This window comes from Mesoplodon bidens (genome assembly GCF_964165515.1).
Source record: "Mesoplodon bidens genome assembly, chromosome: 4".
NCBI classification, from domain to species: domain Eukaryota; kingdom Metazoa; phylum Chordata; class Mammalia; order Artiodactyla; family Ziphiidae; genus Mesoplodon; species Mesoplodon bidens.
Genome location: NC_138160.1, coordinates 99,456,068 through 99,468,795, shown reverse-complemented (window position 1 = coordinate 99,468,795; position 12,728 = coordinate 99,456,068). Strand labels below are relative to the sequence as shown.

Here is a 12,728-nt window from a genome sequence, read left to right as displayed (position 1 = left end):
ATACTCAGTAATAAGAAAGTGAACTTTTGGAGGACCAAGGTCAAAGAAATCCAGTTGAAGCTACTATGGGAATACATAACCAGAGTAGTAAGCTGAGGTGACCCCTGGGAGAATTCAAACACATAAGATAAACAGATAATCAAAAATCAACGCAAAGGAAGGTTGACATCATGTAAGAGAAAACAAACTCAGTGACATACCTACACCTGAGGAAGCAAAGACTTACCAGAACATTAAGGAAAGTGGTTTATACTCAGAGATATTAAAAAAAAAAAAACTAAAAAAAAAGACAGTAAGTTATTTTTTTTAAAGTGGCTATTGAAATAAATAAAGAGATATTAAAACTGAAAAATAAAATTTCTAAAACAAACTCAAATAGGCTAAATAAAAGATAGGACATTGCTGAACAATGAATTAGTGTCTGGAAAATGAAGCTAGGATTTCTCCTGAAATGAAGCAAAAAATAAATAAAGAAAAAATGAAAGGGATCATTTGAGAGGAAAGCTAAAAGAAAAATAAGAGGGACCCACAAGTTCCAATATCTGTCTCATATAAGGAAAGAGAAGAGAGAAGATAAAATATTGAAGAAATAGAGTAATGGAATTTCAAAGAACTAAAGAAAGATACAGACCCCCCCAGTGTCAAACAACATGTTTTGAAAGCCTAGATAAATTATAGTGAAACCTTAGGACATAAAGAGAAAAATCATAAACATCAACTACTCTGTAAAATTTTTCTCAGTTCCAAGTCAGTCAGTCCCTCCTCTGTGCTCCCTGAGATTTTACTACCTATCATCTTATAGGACATATCATTTAAGTATGATGTCATGTTACATATCATTTATCATTTCATATGTTTGTCTCTAACTAGATTGACCTTAAGGAAGGAGACCTTATTCCAGTGTATATCACAATGTCTAGCATTAGACAGTGATCAATAAAAGGCTGCTAAATAAGTTATATTGTGAAGAGTTTACTTGAGATGCATTTGCCATAAAGACATATGCTATGGGGAGGGTGGGAGGGAGGGAGATGCATGAGGGAAGGGATGTGGGAACAGATGTATATGTATGACTGATTCACTGTTATAAAGCAGAAGCTAATAAAAAATAATAATATTTACGAAAAAAAAAAAGACATATGCTAAAATTTCAAAGATGAAAAAAAAGGACTCAACACTTCAGCCATATGCTTTTTGTATTATTTAAGGTGGACTGCAGTACACAGTATTTCTAGAGCAAGAGCATACAAATTCTCAAACCTCATCAGTTACTGTAAACATTCTTAAATTTCACAAAATATTTACCTGTAGTTATGACTACCACAAAGGCACTGATAAATACAAGCAGAAAGTGAAGCTGCTAAAGTATGCATTACATATACCTGGAAAAAAAAAAAACAGAGTTATCTTATAACTTTGAAAAATGTAGCTTTTTTTCAAGACCTAATATAATCAGCATTTTTAAAAAGATGAAAAAACTATTTTGCCCTTATAAACTATTTCCTTTTTCTCCCTAATACTCATTTCTGAGAGGTCTTGTGACAAACAAATTAAAAACACACACACACACACAAACATACAAAACCTGAGGACTTTGGCAGAAATTATAAAACAGACACCTACTACCTAATTTCTGTTTTAAGGGCAAACGAGAACAGATGTTAGCTTATTCAGTAGTGCAATGAGCCATGCATTAAAAGCAAGCCCTCCAAGACTCAAACTGCTCCTTCCTCAACCAAAATATGAAGTCCAGCCTGGTAAATGACAGTTCACTTATGAACAGATCACTGAAGAATATGCTATCACACAGTCGAGTTACTACAGAAAACAATTTGAAGAGAGTGAAATTTTAGAGAAAGACGGTATGAAAGACAGCAACTGAAAGGCAAATAGGTGTACTGAGGAAGACAGGGCTCTAAACATGGCATGACAAGAGAAGTAACAGAAGTAGATCTGAGGATGAGGGAGAAGCTTAATCTAGGTAAGAAAGGCTAGACTATTAAAAGACCAAGTTCTTGATCTAATTATGAGGTATGATACTCTCTTGTGCATATTAAAATCTAATTGCTATTTTTCCTTCAATTATCAATAGACGTGATATGAATTAAAATCAAGGACAGCATCATATGAATGAAGACAGCGAAGACCACATACAACAGACTAAAAAAAATGATAATATTTTCTAGCTTCTCCAATCAAAAGGTGGAGTCTATTTCGCCACTTACTGAATTTGGGCTGAGACTTGCTTTGTGCCAGAGGACACAGCAGAAGTGATGTGTTATTTCTGAACCGAGTTCTCTAAAGGCCTTGCAAATTCTACTTTTGCTCTTTAAACCCCTGGAACCACTATATGAAATAATCCAGGTGAAATGGTTAATTTTATGTGTCCATTTGACTGGGCCAAGGGGTGCCCAGACGTTTGGTCAAATGTTATTCTGGATGTGTCTGTTAGGGTAAATTTGGATGAGGTTAATATTTGAATTGGTAGACTGAGTAAAGACGATTGCCCTCCCGATTGTGAGTGGGCCTTATCCAATCAATCGAAGACCTGAATAGAACAAAAAAGCTGAGTATGAGGGAACTTCTGCCTGGCTGCACTGAACTGGGACACTGGTCTTTTCCTACCTTGGGACTAGAACTGAAACACTGGCTCTTCTTGGGTCTCAGGCCTGCTGGCATTTGGACTAGAACTTACACTATTACCTATCCTGGTTCTCAGGCCTTTGTACTTAGACTGGACCTACACAATCTGTTTTCCTGGGTCTCCAACTTGCCAACTGAAGATCCTGAGACTTCTCGGCCTCCATAATTAAGTGAGCCAACTGCTTACAACAAGGCTCTTTCTATAAACACACACACACACACCCTATTGGCTCTATTTCTTTAGAGAACCCAGGCTAATACTCTAGGCTTGCCTACTGGAGGATGAGACACATCCCAAAGTCTTTGGTCATCCCAAAGTTTCCTGTCAGCCTTGCAGTCTGCCAACGATCAGAAATGTAAATAAGGCCATCCTAGGTCATCCAGAATCCAGTCAACCTGCCTGCTGACCAAAGACAAATGAAGGTATCCAGCTATCAGTCCAGTTGGCCCACAGAATCATGAGCAAAATAAATCATGGCTATTTTAAGCTATTGTTTCAGGGTGGCTCTTAAGCAGCAAAAGCTGATACACCAGGGTTATGCTTATTATTTGCTTATTATTAAAGTTAAATATGGAATAAAGTTTGGTTAAAATCAGCACAATCTAAAGAACATTAAATTCCTAATTGTGTAATATGCAATGTGGGCATTTATTCTACTGAGCAGTATAGGAAATAAAGTGACAAAATTAATTTGTAGGGGTTAAGGTTATCCAGGAAGGTAAAACTGTAGGAGAGGCTACCACTAGACAAAAAGAAAATGGATGGCATGATATCACAACCTGTGAGGTGGGGGAGAGAATCAAATGCAGACTATGAGGAAGAAAAAGAGATACTAGTACTTTTACATAATATTAAGTTTCTGTCTCTAAAAAAACCCCCAGCTTTTTGGCTAAGTGTACTGCTAAAGATTTACTCATAAATGTGCATACACACTACTACGCTTACCAAAATGATGCAGTTAAATAAGACGAAGTCAAACTTAAAAACTGAAGTACCCTATTGGGTATAAGTAATACAAGTAAGATGAACTTGGCCTATAACCGAAAGTTTTCTTTGATCAAAACCAATATAAACTTGGCAATGAAACAATCACTATGCATAGGACGATGTTTAAAATTGTTTATAAAAAGCCTTAACACTTATCTCTTAGTTTTATCATAGTATATAGGTAAATTAAATGTCTGAAACCAAGCATACTTACTTTATTGCTTTGGATATCAGGATGGGGTGGTGAATCAAAGTTTATTATGGCATGCAGAATATCATGTGTTAGATTACTAAGGTGCAATAACGGATTGGCAACTACTGTTTTGGCACTGGCTGTACAAGCAAAGAGGAGAGGTACTGAGGTTTGTTCTGAAAGAGGGCTAGGAAATATTGGTTCTGCTGTTTCCTTAAAAAACAAAGGGAAAAAAGGTTAATCAACTATTTATAGTTATAATCCATTAAGTAATTCAGGGTCTCTTTGAAAAATTTCAGAACAATTAAAAATTAAAAGCATAACAAACTTTTACAGAGTTAGAAGGGACCTGAGGAGACCAATCTTCCACCAATTATAATGAAAAATGATGGGACAATACGCTCGTATCATCAATTCACAAGGCATTCGTATAAGAATGTTTAATATGAATTAAGCAGATCACAGGGTCTGATATCGAACTGTCCTTAAACCACAATGCATTCACAACTCTAGAAATCCATAATGTGAAGCACCACACAAAAAGCAGAATTCCTTAAAGCAACCATAATTAAGAAAATCAACAATTTTAACATTTTAAAACTAAAAAAGCAATCTCAAAAACTGTTTTTCATACAAGTAGTATTTTGACTGGTTATCATGTAAGTTACATACCTGCTGAGATTCTTGTAAAAGTAAAATCAATTCCATTCTCACAGATGCAAGACCCCCACCATGGGATCCATGCAGTATGCAGTAACTAAGAAACATCCTCAAGAGTGACTGATATTTCAAAAGCCACTGTCTTTTTTCCTGAAAATTTTCTCTCAGTTGTTTCACTTTTGTTTGATGAACCACATCTTCAGCATCTTCATTTAATCCAAATGCATCTCCATTTTCGCCAAATGCAGACTGTAATTCTTCAGGATCTGAACAATAGTCACAAGTTCTCTGAAGGGCTATCACCTCTTTTTCAAGCCAGTGGTACAGCTGGTATCGCAATTTTCCACCATCTATTTCGTATCCAGTAGATAAAGTACGAAGTTCTACCGTGAGAATCTTTAAACATGCTCTAAATTTTAATTGAACTGCAATGATATCTTCTGATGGATTTAAAATGTCATTTTCATCTAGTGTGCTGAGAGAGTCTGTGTACTTAGAACTTGTTTCATCTATTTTTTTCCCTACTTTTCTCTGTAAAGGTTTTAGTTCTTTCATTGAAACAGGGAGATCCTCATTTTCTTCATCGTTATCACTGTCCCATTTTAATTCTAAAGAGTCATCCTGAAATACAATACTTGGTTGGCTCCAGTCAAAAGAAAGAGTGGAGTTTGACTGCTTCTCTGAGGAACCCTCTGAAGAAGATCCAAAACCATTCATCAGTGACTGTGACCAATCAATAGCAGAAGACTTATCTTCCCTTGCATCCAATTTGAATGGAGAAGAAGGAGAACAGACTTCACTAGTATCCAGAAAACTAGATGTTCTACAAAAAGGTTTCGTTTTTTTGATGACTTTTGGCATCTTTGATAATACTTCCAAAGCCAACATAGGGCAGCCAGCTTTTAAATGAGCACTGGCAGTAGTAAAAAATAATCTTCTTTCACTTAAATTAATTGTTCCTGCCAGTCCACTTTTTCCTGTTAAACTCATGTGTGTGGAAAACACATCAGATGATCCAAAATGACGTCTCAGCAAAAGAGGATGTGTTCTTAGATAATTGTAGAAATTAAAAACAGCAGGATTGCAGGCTGACATCATGACTTGATCTGAAAGTAAATTCATTTTATGAGCCAAGAAAAATTCTTCAAGGGTTGTACTGTAGCCCTTTTTCTGTACCATGGCACCTTTATCTACCTGGTCTTGTGAGAAAAATTTAAGAGACCAAACTAATACATAGCGGTGAATAGACAAGAACACATTTGTAATGAAAGCGTCCTAACATAGTAGGAAAACAAAGATTATGCTGATTTCACATCTCTTCAGGTAACAATCTAAGACATTTTAAAACATCCAGTTACACACTCTTAGTTCTTTTTCTCCTACTTTCCTGGACACTTCTTCTCAGTCAGCCTGCTTTGCTAGATTTTCCTCATCTTCTCTACTTTTAAATGCTGAGTGTCCTAGAGTTCAGTACTTGACCTCCTTTCTATCTACACTCCCTGAGTGAACTCCTACAGTCCCATGGCTTTAAATACCATCTATATGTGGTAACGTGCACATCTCTATTTCTAGTAGCAACTTCACCCTGTAAATCTAGAATACTATATCCAAAGGCCTACATTATGTTTCCATTTACATGTCCATATTCTTGCCTCGAGGCCTTTTTATTTACTGTGCCCTTGGCCTAAAAACCAGATATCTGCGCTGACTGATTACTCACTCATTTCAATCAGGTCTCATCTCAAAGGTCACCTTATCTGAGAAGTCTTTTCTATCTAAAGCAACACTCTCCAAAATCTGCTCCTAGCCTTCCCCCTACCACTTATCTATTGCTCAAACTAAAAACCCAGGAGTTAAACTTGACTCTCATTCCCTTCATATTCCATATCCAATTCAGTCCTATCTAGTCAACCTTAAAATTATAGTTGAAATCCAACCACTTCTGTTTCCCTGTTTATCACTATTTTCTTCAAAACATTTATATTCAAACGTTGAAAACATCTATGTTCAATAAGAAAATCCAAAGTCCTTGGTTTTCAAAGGATTTAGCTTCCTGGGGGGAAAAAAATAAAAAATAAAAAACTGTGTACATAACTCTGTCTCCCCGACTAAACCATAAAGTCTTAGACCATGTATGTCTTCAATTTGTTCTGCATTATTCTTAGCACCCAACAGTGTGCTCTGAACCTGACAAACACTAATAAAACTCTTAATCATTAACATCTTAGAAGTATAGCTTACCATCATCCTCTCTGATAGGTTGCTTTATTAATGTTTCCAGAGCACTACTATAATCTTCTAAAATCCAATATGCCATACTCCGAAGAAAAGGATCATAATGCATATTTACATTCAACAAATTGAGTTCATTGACAGGAGAATCAATTCCCAAAACTTTTTTACGTAAAATAGATTTATATGTTGCAGATGTATCGAATTCAGACTCATAGAGTCTTGCTATTACAAGAGCCAACTGAATGTCATTCAGTTTCTCAAGACATACCTTCAAAAACAAGAAATATTGTTTATAAATAAGGGTATCTTTCATTTTAAGGTAAACTCAATTGACTAATAACAAGATGAACACAAAGCTTTATTAATATCTGAAATTAGTGAACAAGGATAATACACAAAACATATGCTGCTTGCTTCAGCAAATCTACTTGACAACATTTATGTTAATTTACCTGGTAGTAATAAATACATATTTGCAAAAAGAATTAGCCTAATGAAAAAATACTGAATAATTCCTAAAATGACAAGCTTTGTTTTATTCTTGAGCTTTTATCGTTCCCCATCCACCTCAGCAGACCATGTTTCCAAATCAAAAAGATGTTTTGAATCACTTGTATGAAACTCTGAGCAAAAGGGCAATTTGAAACAGAAATGTTATATTTTAAATATTTATAACTTTTTGGAAGGGTTACTTAGAAATAATTAGTTAAAAATTTGCTAAGGTTTGTCAACTAACACAGAGCCAAATATATGTCCGAATATGTTTAAAGTGATAGAACGAATATTTTATTTTTTTAACCTGTTCATAAATATTCTTAAGAGTCAGATTAACTACCTATCTCTACCAACCAACACAACCTGGTTAATTTTAATTCTATATAAATATCATTCAAGCTAAATGACAAAATTTTAAAGTCACCATTAAATATTACCAGTTACTTTAGGCATTAAGCCTTGTGTTAGTTCCACTATACTTGAGTTGAAATTAAAAAACAAAATTGAAACCATAAAGAGCTTAAAAGGATGACAATGCTATTTTTAAAAAAATTCATTCATTACCTCAATTGCATCTCTGAGGCAACCAGCTAAAAGAAAAAATGCTGCTGAATGTTCAAATCTTTGTTTTCCTAACAAAGAAAAAGCATTCTTTAAAGCTGCTTTACGCCATCTCTCATCCTCAAAATTGTGTCCAAAAAACTGTGTCATCTTGGAATCTTTTTGGGATCTATAAAGAAAAAAGTTTGAAAATTTCAGAACATAATGCTTCTACATCAAAACCAATTGTTATGAAGTTAGCCACTTAAAAGTTAAGACTCAAAAGAAACATTTACCAGTTCATAAATTACTATACATCTGCTGCTTTTCTGAGCAAAAATAACATTTATGGTAAACATTTACTTTTCCATATAAATTTCAGAGATTATTGAAAACATTCTTTCAAACTATGGAGAAACTACATTAACAGCACTGTGAGAAATTATTTTTAAATCTATACAAAATATATAATTTATATTAACTTCTGTGCTATTTTACCATTTAAACTTAATCAACTGCCTTTACCCCCACTGCCCACCTGAAGGTGACTTTGATGATAAAAATCCAAGGAATTTGTCCTGAAGCAAAACAACCCTAAAAGATCTAGTCTCTTACAACTGATTGATACCATGATTTTCCCCCAAAGGTTGCTGATCATATGGATATATCTAGAACTGAATCCCAAACGAATAGTGAACTATTTATGGCAATCATGCTCACCAAGTCTAGCTAAGAACAAGTGAAAGAGAAAAATTCTAAATGACCCTAGCTCAAGAATGGGGTCAGGGCCCTTAGGAAGAGGGTGGTTTGGAAGGATAGCCTGGTCCAAGAGCTCCTTGATAGGGCAGAGGGTAGATGTATTTTCAAAGCTCCACCAAATCATCTTCTTCCCCATTCCAGATAAATGTTCTGGTTTAGTTCTTTGTTCTACAGGAGCATCATGAGAAGTTATTAAAATAAGCAAAAAAAAATGTTTTTCTGGACTGATAAACCTAAAAAAAGCTAATGTGACCTCATCAAGATTCTTCTGCTCTGTAACCTAGGCTTTCTTTCACATGAAATCTCTTAAATACAAAAATAACTAAGAATCCACATGAATCACACTAACAAGAACAACAAATCTTTACTTCATACTCTATGGAAAGTTTTTCATTTTGAAGCAGTTTTTTCACCTACCTATATAATCCCCAAATCACAGCTTTCTTTTTCATTGCAAGGTAAAAAATGGCAGCATCTAAAGGATCATTCTTTTTATAAAAGGCTGCTTTGGCTACCTATAATTAGAAAATATTGGTCAAAATTTCACGGTAACAGTTTTTAAATTAAGTAAACAAATACTTTCCTTCATATACGAGACTGTCATACATTCCCTACTTAAATGTTCAATAAACTAAAAAATATGTGTATGAATGCATGCATGTATATGTAAATTTATTAATTTATTCGTTTATTTTATAATTACAAAAGTAACCATGGTGGTGGCCTCCAAGATTAAAAAGAGATGGAAACAGGACTACACTTTTCATTACAAGCTCTTCTGTACTGTTTTATTTTCCTAAATGTGTATATATATTATTTTGTATATATCAATAAAAAATGCTAATATATCAACTAGCAATTTAAGAATTAGAATATAAATTGTTAAAAATTATGCTATTTTGAAATATAAAGACTATTTAAATGCATTTTACTGCTAAAAAAAAGAGTAACAGGAGAGGAAATATGGAATATCGTGTAAATAAACATGCAATATATATTAATTCATTTTTACACCAAAATAAAACACTCACCTTTTCTACGCATTTGCGTAAGATGCGGGTATTCCGGACCCACCACCCCACACCCATAGCTCTAAGTTCAGACCATGTAGGATCATCTTTCTGCATTGCTGGCAACATGTTCAGCAGTTCTTCTTCTGCTACTGAATGAAAGGCCCAGGCAAAATGACTACTAGACAGGCCTGAAGAAATATCAAAAATAATGTTTATAAGAAATATAAATATGATTATATAATGATGATCAGAAATGTGTGTTCCATATTTGCAATATAAATGCCTAAAAGTTTATATAAGACTCACAGAGTTATAACTGTTTGGGGTTGGAGGGAATATGGGTTTTTTTTCTTGCTTCTCCAAATAACTCAATCATCACATCAATATTTTCTACAATGAGCATATATTTTCTATAATTAAAATATATTTTTTTAAAAAGATAAGGAAAAATGCTTATGGGCAAATGCCACTGTGCTGAATCTTTCTATTCTCTAGTATGTCTGACATCCTAGGTCAACATTTGTTGTGCGGATTTAATTCCATGGAATCAAAAAAGCATCAAGGAGACAGTACAGCTGGTGAACACAACTTAAGACTGCAAAAACTCTGGAATCAGAATGCATAAATTAAATTCTAGCTCCACCCTAAATAACTATATAACTTTGGACAAGTTACTTAACCTCTTGATTCCTCAATTTTCTTATTTACAAAATGTGAATAATCATGGCACCTACCTCATTACATTGTTGTGCGGATTAAAAGAAATAATACAGTTAAAGCATTTGGGATAGTACCTAGCACATAATAACTTTTATTACCCCATAATCACTATATTAATAAGATACTTTTATATTTATAAAGCATCATTTACATCAGCAAGTCTCTCAACCTACTGGCCCACACATTTGGTGTTTATCGTTCAGCTTTTTTTTTTTTTTTTTTGCGGTATGCAGGCCTCTCACTGTTGTGGCCTCTCCCGTTGCGGAGCACAGGCTCCAGACGCGCAGGCTCAGCGGCCATGGCTCACAGGCCCAGCCACTCCACGCCATGTGGGATCTTCCCAGACCGGGGCACGAACCCGTGTCCCCTGCATCGGCAGGCGGACTCTCATCCACTGTGCCACCAGGGAAGCCCTATCGTTCAGCTTTTATTTTGCCTCTTCACATTACATTTTGTTTAGTATTACTCAGTTAAGTATATGATTAATTATAAGATGTGGCTTCGACTTATACAAATATATGAACTCAAATTTTTAACCTAATATATAGTGCCAAGGAATCTGAAATGCCCACTATACCCAAGTCTTTGGAAATAAAGAAACTGTAATTAAAAAACAAACAAACAAACATCTATGCTGTGAATGGACTGTTATTCTAAATTATTTTTAGATTCCTATTGTTTTTCAACCAAGTTTAATAATTTTTCATAAATAAATACATAAATACATAATCTGACTTAGAATTTTAGCTTCTCTTTTCCAAAGCTAAATGCAAAATGAAAGGAAGGAGGAAACAGAAAGAGAAAGAAAGACAAGAGACGGAGACTAATGAGCAGAGGTTGACCTGTAGAGTCCCAACAACACTGTTTAAACCTTTAGATTCAATAATCCTGGAAGCCAGCTCTATCTCTTAAACTTGGGGGGCACTGAGCCAATAAATATCTTATTTTGTTTAAATTCTCTTAAACTTAAGTATTTCTATTACTTTGAGAGTCCTAACAATATAAAAGTATCTGAAATGTTATTAACTATTATCTGAAATACACATTAATGTTAGCAGCAGTTTTGGGGGTGGGTGGATTTTTATTTTCTATGTTCTGTACTCTGTTTTGTGAAACAACTAAAATTGAGTATGTATTATTTCTATAACAAAAATTGTATTCAAATTTTGGGGAAAAATGAATTTAGATACAAGTCAATTAAAAAGGAGAAAAAAGAAAATTTAAGGAAATTAAAGAGAATGAAACAATACTAATTGGTCTTTAATGTATAATGCATTTGAAAACATTACACATAATCCAATTGCCTCATTTCCATTTCTTCATTAGCTCTTTCCACCTACCAAAAGAATTCCAGTAATTTTTTTGTTTGTTTTTTTTGTTTTTTTTTGTGGTATGCGGGCCTCTCACTGCTGTGGCCTCTCCCGTTGTGGAGCACAGGCTCTGGACGCGCAGGCTCAGTGGCCATGGCTCACGGGCCCAGCCGCTCCGCGGCATGTGGGATCCTCCCAGACCAGGGCACGAACCAGTGTCCCCTGCATCGGCAGGCAGACTCTCAACCACTGCGCCACCAGCGAAGCCCTCTCCAGTATTTTTAAGCAAAGAAGATGAGATGAAAGCAATGATTTTTAACATAAATTAAGGAAATTCAGAATGTGTCAAACTTGTCGGCATTATCGTATCTGGGCAAAAACAAACTTAAATGTTCTTAAGCCTCTCTTCTACTCGTCGTACTTCCTTTTACTAGGTTATTGCCAAAATCACCTTGGTGAAGGAGTTGAGCTCGATAAGCTGGAAGAGAAGTTGTAAGAAAAGTATGAAGTCGAACAGCCAAAAGAAATTTTAAGCCACATTCATCAAGAGTTTCTCCACCTATAAAAAAGAAAAAAAAAGGTATTTTTACTTGTAAAAACCCATTTCCTTAGCAAAACACAAGTAAATGCTAATAATTCTGGCAAGCAGGGTATGTCAGAGCACCAAAACCAGGGACAAAACATTGTGAAACTGACAAAAGTTATCAGTCTAAATATTATCTAATATTTCTTTTTCCTATATAATTATACATTACAGAAAAAAGCTGTATAGTTAAATAATTGAAAAAATAATAAAGAAGAGAATGAATTGACTCAGGGTCTCTGACATATTTTTAATAATATAATCTCCTCTGACATGAATATTCTAATTTAAATGTGACTCAATTTTAAAATAGTTTAACCTTCTCTATAATATTATCCATATTGATTCAAGTCACATACCCATTCCAATAACTGCTAACACTGGAAGAAATGGCTATATGGTTAGGCCTGATTTTTACTTTAAATGAATAAAAACATAAAACACTTGTAATATAGTCACATCAAAACATAATATCTACTAATAATATTTCATTTCATAATTCATGACCAACTTATTTTTCCTTAAAGTTTTAATTTTTATTATTGTTATTCTTTTTTCTTAAATTTACCCCACATTTTCCTTTCAAGGG

The 12,728-nt window shown here is 34.4% G+C and overlaps 1 protein-coding gene across 5 annotated transcripts in view; it reads right to left on the bottom strand.

Moving 5' to 3' along the window:
- The window catches only part of DMXL1 (Dmx like 1), a 137,460-nt gene that overhangs the window by 72,166 nt on the left and 52,566 nt on the right, over positions 1-12,728 (bottom strand). For all 5 annotated transcript variants that reach the window (XM_081230455.1, XM_081230456.1, XM_081230457.1 and 2 more), the window contains exons 19-26: positions 12,008-12,115; positions 9,545-9,714; positions 8,931-9,028; positions 7,779-7,944; positions 6,726-6,987; positions 4,497-5,590; positions 3,846-4,037; positions 1,306-1,382 (exon numbers count right to left, since the gene is read on the bottom strand). In XM_081230455.1, coding sequence (XP_081086581.1) covers positions 1,306-1,382; positions 3,846-4,037; positions 4,497-5,590; positions 6,726-6,987; positions 7,779-7,944; positions 8,931-9,028; positions 9,545-9,714; positions 12,008-12,115 — 2,167 coding nt within the window. The remainder of the gene's footprint in view (positions 1-1,305; positions 1,383-3,845; positions 4,038-4,496; positions 5,591-6,725; positions 6,988-7,778; positions 7,945-8,930; positions 9,029-9,544; positions 9,715-12,007; positions 12,116-12,728) is intronic.